Raw genomic sequence first — 22,254 nt, 5'->3', positions numbered from 1 at the left:
ATGCAGTCATGAGGTCAGTAGTGTTAGCTATCCATACCAACTGCATCCTCACACCCTCCTCCTGTTTGAGTACTGCTTACCAATCACCCACATGTGGAATACACATAAGGACCAGCACTTGAAGAAAAAATGGAGAAGGTTACTTACCTGAAACCTGAGGTTCTTCAAGATGTGTGGTTCCTATCTGTATTCTAATACCCACTCTCCTTCCCCTCTGCTTTGGATCTTACCTGATCCATTGTAGGAGAAGGAACTAGGGAGGTATCGTCCTTTATGCCCTCAGTTTGGAACACAAGGAGAGCAACTGCACATGCATGGACCAACAGAGTCTACTTGCTAAACATCTCCAGTCTCAAGTGCATGGAGTGCAAGGGTACCCATATGCGGAATACAGATAGGGACCACACATCTTGAAGGACCTCTAGTTACAGGTAAGTAATCTCCATTTACAGCAAAGGCTCCATGGAGCATGCTTTTTGCTTATGACATTATGTTGTGCTGTGAAAATAAATCCAAACTGGAAAGGGACATAGAACTGAATTAGAAAAAAATAGCTTATGAAAATGGCATATGAATCAGCTGGAATCCATGTGGTGCTTTGTTGAGAGGGACTACAAGATGCTAGTGAAATTAGATGGTAGAGTGTTAGTCTGTGTGACAATTTAAATATCTGGATTCAGTCCTGAGCCATGTTGGGAATGTGGATACAGATGTCATGGAGAGCACTTGGTGTAAATTGAGGCAGTTGAAAGGAATTTCTGCAATAAGAATATGCCAGGTAAACTAAAGAGCAAATTATATAAGATCATGATTAGGCCAGCCATGATGTGCGGGTTGGAATGTTAGACAATGAGGAAGAGAGAAATACTACTACTACTTCACACTGCTGTAATGAAACTGCTCAGGTGGATGTTGGGTAAGATGAGAGCTGATAGGCTATGCACTGAAAGAGTACAAGCCATTTTGCAGGAAGTCCCCATCATAGAAAATGTGAGGGAATATTGACTGAGATGGCTGGGTCGTGTGAGACGATATGTGAGATATTTTGGCCAGAAAGTACCAGATCTAGTAGTCAGACTCATGGGACAAAGACCAGTGAGGAAGACCTAGAAAAAGGTGGTTCAAGATGCTGAAGGAGGATGTGAAGAAAGTTGATGTCAGCTTGGAAGATGAAGAACAAGAAGGTGTTGGGATCTAGGATTGATCCCATTTTAGTAAAGATAGCATATTATCAAAGCTTCCAGCAAAAACCCATCATGAGTGAAAATTCAGAGGTGGGAGGGTTTGGCTGAATTGTATGGCTAGGGAATGATAAATCTAATACACCTTCAGCTGTTGCATTAAATATGCCTAGAAGCTGATTAAATGATTCTTTACTACTTCATAACCCACAGCTCTTGCAGAATGTGAAGTTCCAAAAACTGGGTTATCTTTATTTGTGGTTAGTAGTCAAATAAATACTGACTTGTGATCCAACTTTGCTTTAGTCATACCAATGTGATCACAAGTTCAATTTATTGATGATTCTTTACCCTGTCATTCATATTGTTCACTGCCTTCTGTGAGTCTGAGGCCATGTCTACACTGTAAGTTGACTTAACGTATGTCAGCATATAGCCACCGCAGTAATTACATTGCTTGTGTATGTGTACGGTTTGCTTCTTGTGTCAGCAGTGCGCCTCCTCACTGGGAGCACTTGCATCAATTGTACTGTCAGTGTGGTGCATTGTGGGATGGCTTCTCAAAGCCAGTAACAGTCGATATAAGCAATGCAGTGTCTACATTGACACTGAGTCACCCTAACTACATCAGCATTGACTCCACCTCTCGTGGAGATGGAGTTAAGTCAGTGTAGCAGGACAATTACAGCGACAGGAGCCGAATTTTAGTGTTGACACTTCTGTAGTTAGGTTGATGCAACACAGCTTATGTTAACCTAACTCTGTAGTGTAGACCAGGCCTCAGGATTTGTTGGAGTCCAACAATACTACTTGCACCTGTATACCTTTCCCAATGATATATATTCTGTACCAATCATTTAATTTATTTTGGAGAGGGTCATACCCTAGCTGAAATGGTGAACAATAAATATCAGTGAATGACTTGGCTTTGGAAACTCAAGTGTACTACATAATTGGTATAGCCTAGGTATAGGGCTTTTTAGTTCACCAAGCACAGAAGTGAGAGTATCGGTTATGGCTGGAGAAAGTGAGTTCTGTAGTGTTGATTAAAGGAGGTGGTCAGATTAAAAAAATAAGCTTTATAAAACAAATTTCTTAACCTTTGTCAACACTTCAGATCAGCGATACGCAGGCTGAGGCTCTCGAGCTGCAAGTGGCTCTTTAACGTGTCTCTTGTGGCTTTTTGCAGCACATATTAATACATGGTGTTATTTAACTATTACCCAATAGTTATTAACCAATCAGGATACTTTTACTATGTTATTAACCAAGTGTAGTTGATAAAATAATAATACTTGGTCAGTCATTTTGCTGCAAGAATAATCTATATAAAATAGTAAATGCAAGAATGAAGTGACACCACTGTGGCTCTTTTGGGTAATGTTGATCGCTAATGTGGCTCGTGAACCACTGAGTTCTGAGTATCGTTGCTTTAGATTATTAAGAATCGAGTTTTAAAACTTAATTTACTTCTCACCATTTATACTGGTGTTCACTTTTCCTGTATTTCACTAAGTTTGGACAACGAAAATAGACTTTTTTGGTTTTGGTCACTATTGTGTTCTGACTTGAGTGCCTTCAGACTATGCTGTGTTACATATGGAGCAAATACTTCAGGACAATATTTAAATCCAAATACACTGTATGAAAACACTTCTTTTGGTTTTATTAGGGTTTTGTAAAAAACAAACAAACAAAAACCCTTGTTTTTAAAAGCTGAAATTTTGAGCTTAAATTGACAGAACAGTGTCCTTGAAGAATTTCAGAGCTTCTGAAGTCATTGGGAACTGGGAGACTGTTGATGTCGGTTGAATAAAATAAGAGCCCATGAGCCACATTCTAAAGCCTGTATACGTTCCAAGTTGAGTTCTGTTGTCAAGTGCAGAGTCAGGCGTTGCCAGTGCTTGGATCAGAGAAGAAGGTCCTGTTAGTGATGTAGTTGATGGTAGTGCCTTCTAAGTCAGGAGTAAATCAGTGCTCCTGCTTGAGATAGCCATGAGCACTATGCAACCAGAGACACTGTTTTTTTAAAAATATGATGGAAAACAAGGTTCTGAGCCCATGTGGTCACTGAAGATCCCATGGTATGTTTTTTAAGTGTAGAGGTGTAGCCAGCTGAATGTATTTGTGTATCCACATAGGAATTCTTCTCTATTGTGATATTTAAATAAGTCGTTCTCATTCCTGTTTAATATATGCTGTACATTGCCACATGCCAGAAGATCACCAACTGTGCCGCCTCATATGCTCCTAGTGGATTTTCAGGCTATAAGACTGCATACCTGACTAGGAATTAGGTCTATTAAAAATAGGGTGTATAGAGGAATGCAGTAGTTTGAGGCACTTTGGTAACACACAAGTGTCAAATAAGGCATGTAGACAAGGATGCAGACTTTGGAATATTTTGTATTGTACCCTTTGCTGCCATTTGTACAAGAAGGTGTATCCGTCATTACCACTAATAGGAATTATACACAGTCACATATGGAAAAAATAAGCCCCTTAAAGACTAGTTTGTAGGTGCTTTTCCTCTTCTCGTCATCCCCCATTTATAAACTTCAGAACTAGCAATATTTAGTATACTGGTTTCTTTAACTCCTGTTAATCTCTGCAGCGCCTGTTCCAGTGATGGGTGCAGCGCCTGTTCCAGTGATGGGTGCAGCGCCTGTTCCAGTGATGGGTGCAGCGCCTGTTCCTGTAGTGGAAGAGCTGATGATGTTTGAACCTTCTGTGGAGCAACACAAGTCAGCTCTTAATGAACCTCCAACAGGTAAGCGGACACCAGAAAGTCTGCATAAACTATTACCTGGGGACTTAAATATTTTGGCAAATCCTGTATGAAGGCCACTATGAGACCTGAGTCTACAAAGGAAAGTCTTACTAAAAACCCTGCAGTACAGTAACTGGTGTAAATCCAGATATAGAAGTTCCAGTAAGATTGTTGAACACCAAGTAGTGAATTCATCCAAAATAAATATTGCTCTGATCTGTCTTAAACTCAGCCTCCTGATTGTAGCTCAGCTCTGCTGCCAAGGTGTGCACAAAAGGAAATGGCTCACAAGGGTATTTCATGTATACAATATGGAATTGATATTTTGTTGTCCATTTTAGGACTTTGCATTGCTCTAAAGCACTATGGAATCTTTGGGAAAATCAAGGTTCTTCTTCGAGTGATTGCTCATATGCATTCCAGTTAGGTGTGTGCGCGCCGCGTGCACGTTCGTCGGAAGATTTTTACCCTAGCAACACTCGGTGGGTCGGCTGGGCGCCCCCGGGAGTGGCGCCGCTATAACGCCGGATATATACCCCTGCCGACCCATCCGCCCCTCAGTTCCTTCTTACCGCCCGTGTCGGTCGTTGGAACAGTGGAGCGCAGCTTAGCTGACCTCCACTTCCCTAGCTACTCGTAGTTTCTCTCGTTAATTCTTGTATATAGTTCAGATTTATATAGTTGTAGTTAACTTTATTCGTTTGTAGTATAGTTAGTGTATTTAGTTCACAGGGGTTCGGGGATTATTCCCTTCCCTGCACCCGGTGCCAGGTACGTCGGACCGCCCGGCACCGATGTCTGCCGCGGCACCGACAATATCAGCACCGTTAACTCCGGCCATGCAAGAGCCGTCGAGTCCGGTGCTGGAAAGCTCCCCGGTACGAGCCATGGTCGAGCTCACTATTAAGCTGCGTCAGAGCTGCCTGCTCTGCAGCCCGAGCGCTATGCTAAGTCGGACCGCCCGGCACCAATATCTGCTGCGGCACCGACAGTCTCGGCACCGTTAACTCCGGCCATGCAAGAGCCGTTGAGTCCGGTACCGGAAAGCTCCCCGGTACAAGCCGTGGTTGAGCTCACTATTAAGCTGCATCAGAGCCGCCTGCTCCGCAGCCTGAGCGCTATAATAAGTCGGTCTGCCCAGTTCTGATACCTGCCGCGGCACCGACAATATCGGCACCGTCGACTCCGGCCACGCAAGAGCCGTCGAGTCCAGTGTCTGAACGCTCCCCGGTGTGAGCCGTGGTTGAGCTCACTATTCCCTCCACGCCAGAGAAATTTCCACGGCGAGGGAGTTGATGGCAATGACAGCGCCTGCGCTGCCTCAACCCCCGGCACCGCCTGTGCGGGTTATATCGTCGATCGGCAAGCCTGCCTTGCTCAGACCACCCTGCGTCGGCACCGCAGAGCGGCAACGTTCACGTTCGCGGTCCCGCAGATGTTCTCGGTCCTGTCGCCAAGCCAGGTGCCGACACCGCTCACGGTCCTGGCACCGTTCTCCATTTCGGTACCGGTCGTACTCGTGGCACCGATCAGCGTCCCGTTCGCCGACCTGGTACACTCGGCACCGATCCAGCTCTAGGCACCGCTCCAGGCACTGGATCTCGGTCGACCTCCCGGCACCGCGCCGGTCGCAGGTCCCATTCTCACTCCCGGTACCAGTATGCCTCCCGGTACCGATCCCCGGTGCTGCGTCGAGCGACATCAGCTAAAGAGGGAGACTCTGCCCAGGGCTTTTAGCTCCTCCATGGCCATCCATTCGGATGTGCACACCAGAGTCTTCCAGGTGCCCAGGCACAGGACCCTGACCCCCATCAGTGGCCACCCTGTACATCTTGGGCGTGCCATCAGGCCAAAGGCCTACCTGTGATCCCATCTCGCTCTGTTCCGTCAGAGCACTGGGTGCCAGAGGCGACAGTTAGCCGTCCCCCTCCGACCAGTACGGAGGAAGCCCCAGTTCAGCCACCGGATTCCCACATCCCACCGGATCAGGAGGTCGCCCAGGAGCGTGCGCCCACACAGGACCCACTTGTCCCCGGCCTTTCTTCTCCCTCCTCCCCAGATGAGGCGGTGGCAGGAGCGTACTCCTCGGGCCCTCCCCTAATCGACTTGGGGGCCCATCAGGACCTCCCGAGACGGGTGGCATTCTCTATGAATCTCCAAGTGGCCACTATCCCGCCCGTGGGCACGGGAGTCGAATGCATGTGCATGGTATCCTCCAGGGGCGACAGGATATGTACGTCTTTCCCCCTGCTCCCTTGTCATCTAGTCCGTCAATGAGACGCAACGCCATGGCCTACAGGGACCAGCCCCTATGTCCAAGGAGGCTAGGTGAATGGACTTCCTGGGCCATAAGATGTACTTGGCAGGCACCCTGCAACTTCGCGTAGCAAACCAGCAAGCCCTGCTTAGCCGTTACTATGGGTGGCGGTGGGAGAATTTACGGAGTCGCTTTCTCAGATCTCCCGTCAAGAGTTTGATGCCCTCCTGGAAAAAGGGACGAAAGTGGCGAGAGCTTCCCTCCAGGTCTTGTTGGATGTAGCTGACTCCGCAGGCACGACTCTGGCCTCGGGTGTTGCCACGAGGCGCATTTCATGGCTCCAGTTATCGAGCCTTCCCTCGCAGCTGCTGCACACTATACAGGACTTGTCCTTCAATGACAAAGGCCTGTTCTCAAAACTGACCCTAGGCTGCAAGGCCCAAAGGACAGCAAGGTCACTATGCACTCCCTCTCGGCATGTACATGCCGATGTCTCAGCGCCGACCTTTCCGCCCAGCCTCGCCGCCCTTACCCTGCGCCTAGACAAAGACAGGGCTTTGCCAGCAGTCAGTCGCTCAGTCAGCAGCTCAGGCAGTCGTAGGCGTTGGTCAGGACCCCAAAGGGGCCAAAATCAGGGTCCTCCCAACCACCAATCGGGCAAAAGCCTATCCCTCCTCGTTCCTCTTAGGCACCCCTCTCACAAGCAATTCCTCTTGCAAGACGTGCGGACGCTCCTCCCCATCGGAGCTATAGAGGAGGTTCCAAGGACGAAAGGGGCAAAGGGTTCTAGTCCCACTAATTCCTGATCCCCAAGGTGAAGGGAGGTCTCAGACCTATCCTAGACCTGCGGGAGCTCAACAAGTTTGATATATCTGGAGTTCCGCATGGTATCCATGGGGACCGTCATCCCATCCTTGGATCCCGGAGACTGGTATGCCGCCCTCGATATGAAGGGCGCGTATTTTCATGTCGCCGTTTATCCTCCACGCAGAAGGTACCTCCGGTTTGTGGCCAACCATCATTTCCAGTTTACGGTCCTCCCGGTTGGCCTCTATACAGCCCCATGTGTATTCACAGTGTCTGGCTGTAGTCGCCGCCCTCTCCGCCACCGTCAGATACACGTTCTCCGTATCTAGACGATTGGCTCATTCGAGGGACCACCGGGGCCCAAGTTACCACTCATGTGGGCGTCGACAAGGTCCTATTCCTGCGTTTAGGCCTGATGATCCATATAAAGGAATCCCCCGATTCCCACACTGGGAATAGACTTAACTGGGGGCCATCCTGGACTCCAGTATCGCACAGCCTGCTTACCTACGCCTTGATTTCACGCGATGGTAACCATTGTACAAGGTCTACGGACCTTCCCGACAACTTTGGCTCGAACTTGCCTAGGTTTCCTGGGCCACATGGCTGCCTGCACGTTCGTAACCAAACATGCCAGGCTTCGCCTCCGTACACTTTAATCGTGACTCACCTCGGTGTACCACCCGGGCAGAGACAGCATGGTCATGGTCACGGTCACATCGACGACCCCCCCCCCCGAGCGTCCTAGGCTCCCTCGACTGGGGGTTGACACCCTCCCTGATGTGTGCAGGGATGCTGTTCCATCCACCTCACCCCTCGGTGTCCCTCATGATGGACGCCCCATCTCTCGGCTGGGGTGCTCACTTGGGTCAGTTTAGCATAAACAAGCACGGAGGAGCACGGTCCTCCCCTCTTTGCAGGGAGCTATCCAGCTCTGGGACTCCCGCACAGCCCAATCGATGGACCTGGTAGCGTCCTTTCTCCCAGGGGTCTGGAACACTTTGGCGGATCGCCTCAGCAGATCCTTCCTGTCTCTCAAGTGATCGATTCCTCCGGACGTTATCCATTCCATTTCCGGAAGTGGGGTTTTCCCTGCATAGTCCTCTTCGCTCTCGCGAGAACAGAACGAGAGAGAAGTTCTGCTCATTCCGAGGCCTCTCCCCGGGCTCGATCTTGGCTGCTTTTCTGATGCCGTGGACGAGCCATCTGCCGCACGCTTTCCCGCCGTTCCCGCTGGTTCACAGGGTCCTGCTAAAACTCCACAGGGTCAGAGCGCACCTGATCATGATCGCTCCAGCGTGACCCAGGCAGCACTGGTACACCATGTTGCTAGACCTGTCGGTAGCCAACCCGATTCCCCTGCCTCTTTGCCCAGACCTCATAACGCAGGATCATGGCAAACTTCACCACCCAGCCCTGCAATCCCTGGACCTCACAGCATGCCTGCTGCAGGTCTAAACCGATCCGAGTTACGTTGTTCTGCCTCGGTTCTACAGGATTCTCCTGGGTGGTAGGAAGCCTTCCACTCAGTTAACGTATCTGGCCAACTGGAAGTGTTTCTCTTGCTGCTACGAAACGCCAATGTTTCTCCCACCGAGGTTCCGATCCATTCCATCTTGGACTACCTCTGATCTTTCAAACAGCAGCGCCTGGCGCGGTCATCATTAAGGGTACACTTGGCAGCCATCTCTACCTTCCACCCAGGGGAGAGTGGCCGCTCCATATTCTCACACTCTGTGGTTTCTAGGTTCCTCAAGGGCTTGGGGTGTTTATACCGCCAGGTTCGCCGCCCCGCCAAAACCTGGGTCTTCAACCTGGTTATAACCAGACTCATGCCTGCCCCATTCGAGCCACTGACAACATGCTCGCTGTGATACCTGCCCTGAAAGATAGTTTTTTCCTTGTGGCCTTTGCATCGGCCAGATGAGTCTCCGAGCTTCAGGCTCTCACGGTGGACCCACGGTATACTGTGTTTCGCAAGGACAAGGTGTGGTTGTGACCACGTCCGGCCTTCCTCCCTAAGGTGCTGTTGACCTTTCATATCAACCAGGATATCTTCCTTCCGGTCTTCTTTCCGAAGCCACATTCATCGCGAAGGGAGCACATTTGCCCTCCCTAGATGTCCGTAGGGAGCTCGCTTTTTATATCGACCAGACAAAGGCCTTTCGTACGCCCCAACTCTTCGTTGTATTGGCAGACCGGATGAAGGGCCTACCTGTCTCCTCCCAGAGGTTTTCATCTTGGGTGACATCATGCATTTGCACCTCTTGTGACTTGGCCCATGTTCCATCGAGCCACCTTACTGCTCGTTTCACCAGGGCTCAGGCTTCTTCTGCTGCCTTCCTGACTCACATACCCTTCCAGGGGTTATGTTGTGCTACTACTGGTCCTCGGTCCACACCTTTGCCTTATTGGTCTAACAGTCCAGAGATGATGCAGCCTTTGGCTCAGCAGTTTGCATTCTGCAACATCTCACTCCGACCCCACCGCCTTCGTAAGGCTTGGGAATCACCTACATGGAATGGATATGAGCAATCACTCGAAGAAGAAAAGACGGTTACTCACCGTTGTAACTGTTGTTCTTCGAGATGTGTTGCTCATATCCATTCCAGACCCGCCCTCCTTCCCCACTGTCGGAGTAGCCGGCAAGAAGGAACTGAGGGGCGGATGGGTCGGCAGGGGTATATATCTGGCGCTATAGCGGCGCCACTCCAGGGGGTGCCCAGCCGACCCACCGAGTGTTACTAGGGTAAAAATCTTCCGACGAACGTGCACACACCTAACTGGAATGGATATGAGCAACACATCTCGAAGAACAACAGTTACAACAGTGAGTAGCCGTCTTTTTCAGAGAGAGATTTAGTGCAAGCCGTCAAAAGGCATACTTACCCATCCCTAGTGGCAATTATTTTGTGTACATATTATGGTACCCAAAATATGTACTATAGGTTCCAAGATATGCCAAGTGATGTACAGACAAATAAGAAGACATAGTGCCTGCCTCAAAGAGCTTCTAGTCTGAATAGGGTCTATTAGAGTTTGTTGCTGGGTAGATACATTTTTTGGCAATTTTGCCAGGTTGCTTTAGCTAGAGAATTCAGGGATTGAGGACAGGGATATTAAATGAGAAATGTTTGTTTTCTGGTAGTGGGCAGGGGATTTTATTGTGTATGGGGCATAATCATTGTAGTCCATGCTGTACAATCAGAAGAAGCTAGCATGGTCCTGCTGAGTCGAAGTTATGATCTAAGTTTGACAGACAGTATAGTTCAGACTCTCAATATGGGACAGGTAAGCTGTAAAGTACACCCTGGTAAAGATAGCATTCACTTTTTAAATGTTATGCACTTTAATTCTTTAGTGTCTTAACATTGGTAGGCTTTTTGGTAGAAGGGAGTTTTTAAAGGGAGAGGTTTTAACTAAAAGCAGCAGGCTAGAGAATGAACCGTGAGGCGTGGTGTGGAAGAAGTTGTGAATAAAAGAGCCAGACAATGTGGGCAGATGTATTTAAACAGGCAGTTTTAAGAAGTGGAAAGGCTTCCAGGAGAAGTGAGAAGAAGGAAATTAATGCTGAAACACAGGTTATGGGAGTGTAGAGAAGATGAAGAGAAGCTGAGATTTTCTGTGGGAGGCCAGAGTAACCAGTGAAAGGATAAGATTAGGGGAACGGAATAGTCAGAATAGTAGGAGTGGGGACGACATTTTGCATGATCTGAAAGGGAATGGGTTGAGAATCAGGTTAGCTAGCGAGGAAGGGGTGACAGTAACTGACACAAGTGGTGACCAAAGCCTGAACAAGGATTTTGGTGATCCAGATGGAGAAGAAGAATGAGAGGAAATTCAAGACAATGCAGTGACAATGGCTGATGGGAGGAGAAGTAAGGACATGGTATAGGTGGGCAAAAAAAGTGGTATTTCGCTATGCTTAGTCTGAGCTGCTGACGAGACAGCTAGAATGAAATTGGAGGGACAGTTGGAGAGGTGAGATTGGACAAGCAGGGAATTATGGTAGTTGGAGCCATGAGAGTAAAGAGTTCATTTGTAGATAAAGTGTAAAGTAAAAAGAAGAGGACTGAGGAAAGAACCTGGAGAGAACTCAAGAGAAGTGGGGGAGGAGGATCTGCCACAAGAGCAGCTGGTGAGGCAGGACAGCAGAGATGTAAAAGCCCAAGTTGAAGAGAATTATGGAGTGAACGAGCAGGCAGTAGAAAAAGCGGTTCAGGAAGTCCCTTAGACTTATGCAGGAGGAGGTCAGAGTAGGCTCATACTTACTGGAGAGTTTGGGAAGAACAGTTTCAAAGGAACAGATGGTAACTGGATTGCCTGGGATTAGGAGGGAGCCAGAGGACAAGAATTCAAGGCACTGTGAATAGACTGCTTTCTCAAGGAACTTGGAGGCAAATTGCGGGAGGGGGGAGATTAGTTGGAGAGGTAAGTGGGATCTCAACTGTTTACAAGTGGAAAAACCACTAACTTTTAAAATTTGTTGTAAACAGTATCATCTGCCCCAACTGTGAAAATGGAACAAAAAATGATGGTCCCAGAAGCCTCTACTCTTGGTGCAGATAGTACTCCTGTGCTAGAGAATGTGGAAGAGAATAAACCATCTCCCAGCAAACATACAGAGCATCTTCTGAAGCCAAATGAAGAACTCCCAGAGCTGGCAGGTGAGAAACCTATAAACCTGGGTACAAAATCAAGAGGGCAGCTTTGTTGTGGAGTCAGCATTTTTGTTTGAGCTTAACTCTTCTCCCTCCCAATTGCTCACTCACACTATTCCTCCGCCTTTGGCAGAAACCATGCAAAGAAGACTTCAGCCCCAAGGTGAATGTTTTGGAAAGTTATGAGCATGTGAAAATGGGGGGTTATATTAGAAACTGTTTCTCAGCCTCAACCTGGGGGGTAACCATTGCAGATTGCTGTAATGTAGATATGATTTCCATTAAGGACATGGGAGGGAATTTGTATTTCTCTTCCTTTTTTCCCCTATGCATATTTGTTGTATCCATTGAATATGGTGGTTGGTTTATTACAATTTTTATTTTTTATATCTTTGTATAAAGTAATTAAATGTATATAACTTAAAAAATTCAAGGTAATTAAAAATCTAATAGGTCTCTAACGTGATGACTTTAAAAGAGCTAAATTGTGTCTGAATTTATGTCCCTGTTAATTTTTTATGTATATAATAATAATAAGCACTTAAATGTAGAACAGGACTCAGAAAGAGCAGGATATTCATTTCCCGGCTCTTCTCGTTTCCGGCCCTTCGTCCAGCTTCCGAGCCGTCCCTCCAAGACTCACCTAATACCTTAGTCTCGGTGCACAGCGCACCCCTGACACCGCCCGGCACTGCTCCCCATCGCTGATGCCCAAAAAGAAAACAAAGAAGCATGGCTCCGCGGCACTGGGCAAGAAGGGCCATGGGACATTGGGCAAAGGGCCCAGTTTGGGCCGCCCAGCCACTCCAAAGCCATGTGTACGTGCCTCCCCGGGCCCTTAGCTCCTTAAAGGATCCACCACTGGCTCACGGGAGCAGTAGAGAACCCAAACTCCTGATGGCGACGAGAGAGCAGAGGTCTCCACCCACACTGCTGGCATCACCAATGCTGCAGGAAATGGCAAAGGCTCCCTACGAGATCAAGCCAGCAGCTAACAGCTCTCAGGGCAGTGGAGCACTGCCAATGCCCCAAGGCAGGGCAGTGCTCTCCTCCACGCTGCAGATCTCCAGAGTTGCAGTCCAGATCCTCTAGAGCTCACCCTTGGTCACAGGCACTGCGATCGCGGTCCCTGCAGTCTCAACATGGATCGCCTAAGCGGGAGGTGCTAGTCTCCGTACTACAGGCATCTTTCGCCTCCTGCCAGTCATCCTCTTGACGCAGATCTCGGTTGCCTGCCCCGTGGGAGCACTCCCCGTCACAACTTCGGTCCCCCCAGCACCAGTCCCCTCAATACCGGCACCAGTTCTCTCATTCCAGGCACCGGTCTCCAGCGGCGATGGTCAGCAGGCAGATGCAGTTGTCGGTGGCCCCACTGTGCCTTGCCCAGACTCCACTAGCGTGATTGGGCTCCTGGGGCCGTGTCGACATTGACGGCGCTGTCTTGGCAGCGTGGCCAGTGGCCTTATTGGAGCGCATTAGGTTTGCCAGTCATGATGATGCCCCCTTCGCACTGCTCATCTGCTGCTGCCTCAGAGCAGCACCAACGGCACCAGGCTCAGTGCACGAGTTGCGCGTAGAAGACACTGCACCCGTCCCTAAACCTCCCTCCCCATGGGGGATGATGCTCCGGGGCCTCCGTCGGTCGTACAGTCGTAGTCTTCATCTCTGGCTGAGGTGGGCGCAGGACTCTTGAGGGCCAGCCAGCTGGACGATTTTAAGGAACAGCAGGCCCTTCTTCGATGAGTGGCCAAGAACTTGGGCCTAGAGGTGGAGCAGATGGCCGAGCAGGTGGACGCTTTGTTCAACTTCCTCTTAGCCTCTACCCTTGCCCATGTTGCATTACTGGTGCATGACGGGGTCTCAGAATTGACAAGGCCCTCTGGCAAACCACGTCTTCCATCTCTCTCACCTCCAAAAGGTCCGAAAAGAAGTACTTTGTCCTGGCCAAAGGGTTCAAGTACCTTTTATACCCACCCACCTCCGTGCTCATTGGTTGTCTCTGCAGCCAACGAAAAAGACAAGCCGGGAACCAGCTCAACTCCCAAAAATAGAGGCCAAAAGACTTTGGGGACAAAAATGTATTCCACTGCCAGCCTACAATTCCAGGTGGCAAACCATCAGGTCCTCTTGGACAGATACAATTTTAACTTATTATTGGATTCCCTTCATAACTCCTGCGGGCCGAATTTGGCACCCTGGTAGATGAATGCACCGCGGTGGCTAGGAGCTCCCTCCAAATGGGGTGGGATGTGGCAGACTCGGCAGCCAGGGGGGTTGCGTCGGTGTTGGTTATGAGGCGCAGCTCCTGGCTTCAGACCACCGGCCTTTCCCAAGAGATGCAGACCTCAGTCTAGGACCTCCCATTCGATGAGAACAGTCTCTTCTCCGAACAGATGGATGTGAGGCTGCATGGGTTGAAGGACACTCGGGCCACCCTTCGCTTACTGGGGATGCATACGCCTCAGTCTGCATGGAAGCAGTTCCGGCTGCTCCCGCCGCCAAGACCCCTCGTCAGGGGTCTGCAAGGAGAAGGGATAGAGACATGAGTTTTAGTAATCGCCGCCCTTCCTCCTCCCGTGCAGCCCAGCCCAGCGAAGCATCCATTTTGAAGGTGCGCTTCAGAGCGATGCCCCAGTCAGTTTCCCGGATCCACCTTGTTCTTTCCTCGACTGTCTTTGTCCCTACTGTTAGGCCTGGTTGCGGGTCACCTTGGACTGCTGGACATGGGGCTGTATCCTGCAATTTTCCACCGCACCTCCATCCCACCCACCCCTCTTCATGGACCCTTCTCACAAGCAACACCTTGTTCAAGAGCTCGAGAATCTCGTGCACCTGGGGGCAGTGGAGGAGGTCTCTTGGGACATGAAAGGGTTCTATTCCCGCTATTTCCTAATCCCGAAGGCAAAAGGGGGCCTCAGACCCATCCTGGACCTGCGTTGCCTCAACAAGTCTCTCATAAAGTTGAAGCTTTGCATGGTCTCTCTGGATCCAGGAAACTGGTATGCCGCCCTCGAATAGGGCACACGCATCATCAGTGACTTTCCTGGCACAGGTACCAATCCAAGAGGTCTGTAGGGCCACTACCTGGTCATCTGTCCACACGTTTGTGGCTCATTATGCGCTTACCCAGCAAGCTTGAGACGATGCTGGCTTTGGCAGAGTAGTGCAGCTGCAAGACCGTGAACTCTGAGCCCACCTTCATTGATACTGCTTGCAAGTCACCTAGAATGGAATTGACATGAGCAAGTACTTGAAGAAAAAGTTACCCACCGTTTTTGTAACTGTTGTTCTTCAAGATGTGCTGCTCATGTCCATTCCATTACCCGCGCTCCTGCCCCTCTGTCGGAGTTGTCGGCAAGAAGGAACTGAGAGGGCATAGGGCCGGTGGTGCCTGATATACCAACACCTGAGTGCGGCACTCACGGGGGTGGCACAGCTGGCTCTATGGATACCGCTAAGGCAAAAATCTCCGACCCCGCACATGGGCACACACACGTAGAACGGAATGGGCATGAGCAACACATCTCGAAGAACAACAGTTATGAAAAAGGTGGAAAACCATTTTTTCTTTCAAGAAAAGAGGCTTGATCTGTCTTCAGATAGCAAAGACAATCTTATATTGACAGAACAAGGAGTAATGGTCTCAAGTTGCAGAGGGGGAGGTTTAGGCTGGATATTAGGAAAAACTTTCACTAGTAGGGTGGTGAAGAACTGGAATGGGTTACCTAGGGAGGTAGTGGAATCTCCTTCCTTAGAGGTTTTTAAGGTCAGGCTTGACAAAGCCCTGGCTGGGATGATTTAGTTGGGTTTGGTCCTGCTTTGAGCAGGGGGTTGGACTAGATGACCTCCTGAGGTCCCTTCCAACCCTGAGATTCTATGATTCTATATATTTCACCTTTGACACTGCAACCATTTTGGAGGGTATTTGTCAAAGGGAGCTTGAGGGAGGAATATAGACAGATTACAGAATCTTGTAAATTGCATCTGTATTCTAAACCAAAATGTACCCTTGTCTATATGCCTGTGTGTAAAATATTGGTTGCACTCATTCATCGGATGTGAAACATCCCATCTTACTGTGTTTTTTGTGTTTCAGTTCCAGTGGAAGCAAAAGAACCATTGACATTAATAGAAACTAAAGAAACCCTTCCAGAACAAACAGCTCCGGCTGCTGACCTGGCCATAGCAGAAAAGCTGAAGGAAGAGGCTGAGCTTAGTCATGCCCACCATACAGAACCTCCACAAAAGAAATCTCCACTGGAACCTACAGGTAGAGATTTGACAGTAGCTGGAATTTAGAATTAAAATATATGTTCTCTCTGAATACCATTCTTCCTTCTCCTACAAGCTGCGTTTGTCTCTCACTTCAGCCCCCTGGGCAAGCACGCGATTTTCTACAGCCAGCACTGTGCTGTTTTGGGAATTCATCACAATGATTCTGCTTGCACTTTGCCTCCAGTCTCTGCCCTGTCACCTCTTTTTAAATGATTTAATCTCCTTCGTTTCAGGACTATGAGTCCAAATTTGGATGCTGCTGTTGTTTTTGTTGGGGGCTGGCTTATGTCTTCACTGCTAAAGCATTTAAACGCTCACCTTCCCTCTCTTCTAATGCCATTTCCAACATGGCTCTTATTTTGGTGTTAAGACAAACCCAGTGTTCCTTGATTCTAGTAAAATAATGTTCATGGCAAATTCTTTTTCCAAATTGAGGTGTGTGGCTCAAAGAGGAAAACATAGTTTTGTCCCTGCTCCACTAACTCACCTCTCCATTGAGCCTAGATTGCTTATGTTTCTGACTGGAGGCTGATTTGTGGGACCAGGGCTTTGTAAGAAATGACTGACACTCTCTAAAGTTAATGGCTTATAATTGAGGAAACTAGAGCTATCTACGTCTGAGTACAGAAAATTATTTTTCTTTTGATGAAGTTTTGCCTTCCACTGCTTTACGGGTGCTGTGGGAAACTTACTTCTAGCTTTTTCTTCCCATTACATCCACACGCTTTCTTCTTGAGCCTTACCTTTCCACTATACTTCTATTTCCTACTAAGGAAAGTTTCTAAACTAGAGGGTTGTAACTGGTGTAGCTGCTGTCTTGTCATGCTAAGATAACAGGAAAAATGGATCCCTAATGCCTTTTCTAAATATTGGTAATTTCTCACTACAAGAGCAGTTGTTTTATGGGAGTAAAGATCACCAACTGTACAAAAAATGATTGTTTAATCTCTGTCATTGATCTATTTGACTTTCCAATAACATAAAGAAATTAAACATAAAACCTATTTTAAAGTTAGCTTTCTTAAACAGCACCACTAAAACTGGGTTTGGGGTTAGTATGGTATCAGTGTGTTTAAAAGTTCTGCATATATGACTGAGGAGGTCAATAAAATAAAAAATTGGCTAACATCAGACTTTTTAGCAAATAGTTGCTCTGATACTTGAGCAAACTTCCTGTATTCCAGGTGTTCCTACTGCACAAGTAAGGCAAGCTAACAAATCAAGTGACCGCAGGTTTGGCAGAGCAAAACCTGCAGCAGTGCCTGGTGCAGATGTCCCTGAGGAACTTCTAGTAGGTCTCCCACAACAGAAGAGTACTGACCCAAAAGCAGACCCCTTTTCTATGGCAGAACTTGGATGGGTCTCTGGAACATTCTCTCGGACTAGGGCACCACATAAAAAGGCAGCCGGGCAACTACTCAGCATGCCATCTGAATTTGTGGAGAGCCAGAGAGATGTACCTAGAGAGAGCTGGGATTCAGAAGGTTCTCCCGTGATTGTGAAGAAGAAGAAGAAGAAACAGAAACAAAAGAGAAACCAGCAGCCAAGAACAATGGAGTTGGGGGATGAAAATGTAGAAGTTTCTAAAGCTCCCAAAGTTCCTCTCTTTGCTGCTGAACTGCAAAAGCCAGACGTTCCCTTTGTCCTACCTGCTGAAGGTGTCAAAGAGCACTCTACTCACTCAAGAGAGGGCCAGAGGAAGGGAACTTCAAATGTACCAAGGGATGCTAAGGCAGGAACTGAAAGCCACCTCGTAGACGATCAAAATTTTATCTCCAGTCCCACAGCAGGCCAGCAGAGCCTGAAAACTGAAGAACCATTTAAATTTTTGTTGGGTGCAAAAGCTGGAGAAGTCATGAAACGGGAAGAAATGAAAGCTGACAGTTTGTTTCAGTCTAAAAGCAAAAACAAACAGGTACCCTTGGAGAAGCTAGAATGCAAGGCAGAACACATTAAGATGGGGGATCCTTCATCAGCACTGACACAAACCAAGCCCATTGAAATAAGTTTTGTTGATAAAAACAAAAAGATTGAGTGTAAACATTCAGAGCATTCAGACCTTAAAGCATCTCTTTCCAAAGGCATCAACCTAAATAAAGTGGAAACTCCTTTGGAGACCAAACCTGTAGAAATTAGCCTTATTGATGAAAATAAGGAGATTAAGTGCACATCTCCCAAGCATGTAGCAGCAGATGAGACAGTTCCAAGTGAAGTTCAAACTCCCAGTGGGGCATTGATGGGAGAGAAACCAAAGAAAAGAGGTAGTGATGAAAAAAGCAGAAAGACTGAAAATGGTTTCTCCAAGCAGCCTGCTGTTTTAGAGATTAAGACAGATCCAACCAATCTTCCTGCTGCAGCAAAGAGAGTCAACAAAACTAAAGAAACAGATTCCTTTGATAAAAGCCAAGAGACTGGCTCTATTACTTCAGAGCCTCCATTGGAAACTGCAACAGATATTACTAAAGTACCCCTTATACCATTGGTGTCAGACAAACCTAAAGAGGGCATTGCTGGGAAAAACAAAAAGGCTGACTTCAGTTTTTCAGAGCAGCCACTTCTTTTGGAGACTAAGACAGATACAGCCAAACTTCCTGCTCCTGCTGAGACAGTAGACATAGCTAACATCGATTTCACTGATAAACGCAGGCAGACTGGATTCGATCATCCAACTGTGACAGATCCCAACATGGCACTGGTTACAGATAAACCTAAAAAGAGGGGTAGTGATGGGAAGAACAAAAAGGTTAAAAATTCCTCTGAGCAGCCAGTTCTTCTGGAGGCTGAGAGAGATCCAGACAAACTTCCTGCTGTAGCTAAGACAGCTGGTAAAACTAAAGAAATAATCTTTACTGATGAAGACAAAGAGCCTGGCTTTGCTATTGCAGAGCATTCATTGGAGGATATGACAGGTCCCAGTACTGCAAAGGTGGCAGAAAAGCCTAAGAAAAGGACTAGTGATGGAAAAAACAAAAAGGCTGAAAAAGGTTATTTCCAGCAGCCATTTTTTCTGGAGGCTAAGGAAGACACAAGCAGTCTTCCTACTGTAATGGAGAAGGATGACAAAACTAAAAAAATAAGTTTCACTGATAAAGGTAAAGAGACTGATTTTACTACCGCAGATCATCTGTTGGAGGGTGCAACAGCTACAATGAAGGTACAAAGTCCCACTACAACACTGGTAACAGAAGAACCATTTTGGAAAAGTGAAAAGACTGAATTCAGTATTTCAGGACAGCTGGATGTGGCCAAACTTCCTGCTAGTGCTGAGACAATCAGCAAAACAAAGGAAGATAGTTTGAAGGATAAAAGCAAAGAGACTGGATTTACTACAGATTCCAGTAGAGCACTGATGACTGACAAACCTAAAGAGAAGGGCAGTGATAGGAAAGGCAAAAAAGTTGAAAAAAGTTCTTTTGAGAAGCCTTTTCTTCCGGAGACTAAGACAGACTCAAGCAAGCTTCCTACTGTAGTGGAAAAGGCTGAAAAAATGAAAGAAATGGGTTTTGCTGATATAGGCAAGGAGCCTATCTTTACTACAGCAGGGCATCAACTGGAGAATTTGACAGATACAACCAAGGTACAAGTTCCCACTATGAAACTGATAACAGAAAAACCTAAAATAAAGGAAAGTAATGAAAAAAGTTTCTTTGAACAGCTTGTTCCCTCAGATTATAAAATGGACACAGCACAGTCCGAAACACTCATCAAAACTAAAGAAACTCCTTTCTCTGATAAAGGCAAGGAGACTGATTTTACTACTTTAGAGCGTCTCTTGGAGGATATAAGAGATACAGCTAAGGCACACATTCCCATGACAGAACTGGTGGCAGACAAACCTAAGAAGAGGTGTAGTGATGGGAAAAGCAAAAAGATTGAAAATAGTGCTGAGCACCTTGCTGTCTTGGAGGCAAAGACAGACTCCGTTAAACTTCCTGCAGTAGTCAAGGAGGCCAATAAAATTAAAGAAACTCACTCCACTGATAAAGGCCAGGAGACTCAATTTACTACTTCAGAGCATCTGTTGGAAGATATAACAGATACAGCTAAAATACAAACTCCCATTATACCATTGGTGACAGGAAAACCAAAAGAGAATAATAAGGGGAACAGCACAAAGGCTGATGTTGGTTTGGAGAAGCCATTTCTTTTGGAGACTAAAGTAGATGCAGCCACACTTCCTGGTGGTGCTGATGAGATAGTCGACAAAACTGAAGCTTTAAGTTCCACTGATGAAAGCAAGGTGGCTGGATTTACTATTTTAGAACATCAAACGATGACAGATCCCAGTCCAGCACTGGTGACCAATAAGTCTAAAAAGAGGGGTAATGATGGAAAAAACAGAAAGACTAAAAATGCCTCTGAGCAGCCAGTTCTTCTGGAGACTAAGACCGACAAAAGCAAAATACAACCTCCCATAGTACCCGATCTGGAGTACCAAATGGAAGGAATGGGTCTTGTAGATGAAAACCAAAATATTAAAAATTTCCCCTCTGAGCATCAAATGCTTTGGGATAATAAGGGTCACTTGTTCACACCCTTCACTCAGTCTGGAGCAGTTGGTGTTGACAGAGTTGGCAAAGCTTGTTCTATAGACAAAAATCAAGGGCTTGCCAGTATCTTTCCAGAGTATCCAGTAAAGTATGAAGGAAGTAAGGTGCCAGTGCCTCCTGCAGTGGTTTTGGAGGGCACCAACAAAGAGTCAGGCACAGGTGACAAAAGGGAGAAAAATAAACACAGCCATTATGAGCATTCAGTCAAACTGGAAGGTGAAGATGCTGGCGTACAGGCTTTCACTTCAGTGAAGGAGGGTGATAAAATCAAAGTGACTAGTGCTGGGGATAAGAAGAAGAAAGGTAAACGGCCTTCCTTGGATTCTCCAGTTAAACAGGATGCCAAGGCAAGAAGGGATGAAGTGCATACTTCCATTTTAGCAGAGATTGATGACAAAGAAATAAGTTTCATTGGTGAAAAGCAAAGCACTGAATGTGCTTCCTTGGAGCATCTGGTGAAAGAGACAGATGCCATGAAGGGAACAATTCCCACAGATGCCAAAGTGATGGACAAAATGGAAGGAAGTAGCTCTGCTGGTGAGAAGGATGTTGGATGCGTTTCTCCGGAACTTACAGTGCAATGGGAGAATAAAACAGAAGCAGTTGTTCTGCAGGTTCTAGCTACAGCAGAGGTGGTGAACAAGGCTAAAGAGGCTGAGCTGGGTGAACAAAGCTTCTCTGAAATCCCAGTTAGTTTAGAAAAAAAGACAGATGCAGCTGAGGTTGCTAGTGTGACTCTGAGAGATGCCCAAACAGAGGAAATCAGTCCTACTGATAAAATTAAAGGCCATTCTGAACACTCAGAAGGTGATGCTGCTGACAAGATGAAGGCTGGCCTGAAGGACTTCCAAGCTTTGAAGTCTGAAGAGGATAAATATGCAGACTTACCTCAGAAACAGATAGATGGTTCTGGACAAAAAGTGGTGAAAGAGACAAAGAAAGAGGAGAGAGTCAAAGCTATGGAACAGATAAAAGGCTACATGAGACCCACAAAGTCAAGAGGGCTTCCTACTCCACCACCAAGGCCTGCTGTCCAAGATCGAGAGAAACCAAGGCAGCTGAAAGCCAATGGTATGAGTCGGCAAAGGCAAGAGAAAGGTGTGTGCTTGTGATTTGAGCTAGCAGCAGTAACGCAGACAGCTTGCGTGTGAGACCTTGCTACTTGTCAGTGCGTTGGCATGAATACATAACTGTTAATCCTGTGTGTCACAAACAAATGTGGCATGACTGTTTTGGCTGATCTTAAAAGGCTCTTAATTCTGCTTGCCTGTCTCACGGTGCTAATTCCCAAGTTTTAGAAGAATTGATAGTTTGGTTTGAATTCCAAAGCTCAGTTTCTTTGGGTTGCATTTAAAGTCCATTTTTATATATACATGTCCTGCCTTTACAAATTAAACTAATCTGTACGTTGAGCATTATGGTGAAATTAACTTCTCAGCACCAGAAACTGTGTGTGATACTTGTCAGAGATGCAGGACTTCCTATATTCAGTCTTGGACCAGTGACAGAAAAGTAGTGCTTGATCAAGGAAACTAATTGAAATTGATTAGAAATTAATGGCTTATACAACTGGAGAGCAGGGAATTGCAGATTTCTGTATTATGAAATGTTCCTTCCTATCCCTGGCAGGTTGTGGGATCTGACTTTAAAATCACATTAGTCTAATCACATCTACTGTTTTTTTTCTCCTGCACTTGAATTCTGACCATTTTTACCTTCAACTATCTCAAACCACCAAAGGTATAAAAATCTG

The 22,254-nt window shown here is 47.0% G+C and overlaps 1 protein-coding gene across 1 annotated transcript in view; it reads left to right on the top strand.

The window, feature by feature from the left end:
- Positions 1–22,254, top strand: part of MAP4 (microtubule associated protein 4) — a 268,981-nt gene that overhangs the window by 176,237 nt on the left and 70,490 nt on the right. The window contains exons 10-13 of the mRNA XM_045004160.1: positions 3,796–3,951; positions 11,512–11,682; positions 15,773–15,946; positions 17,136–21,599. Of these exons, the coding sequence (XP_044860095.1) occupies positions 3,796–3,951; positions 11,512–11,682; positions 15,773–15,946; positions 17,136–21,599 (4,965 nt within the window). The remainder of the gene's footprint in view (positions 1–3,795; positions 3,952–11,511; positions 11,683–15,772; positions 15,947–17,135; positions 21,600–22,254) is intronic.

The sequence above is a fragment of the Mauremys mutica genome, chromosome 2, assembly GCF_020497125.1.
Source record: "Mauremys mutica isolate MM-2020 ecotype Southern chromosome 2, ASM2049712v1, whole genome shotgun sequence".
In the NCBI taxonomy this organism is placed as follows: domain Eukaryota; kingdom Metazoa; phylum Chordata; order Testudines; family Geoemydidae; genus Mauremys; species Mauremys mutica.
The sequence above is the reverse complement of the archived record's forward strand: the minus strand, read 5'-3'. Positions and strand labels throughout refer to the sequence as shown.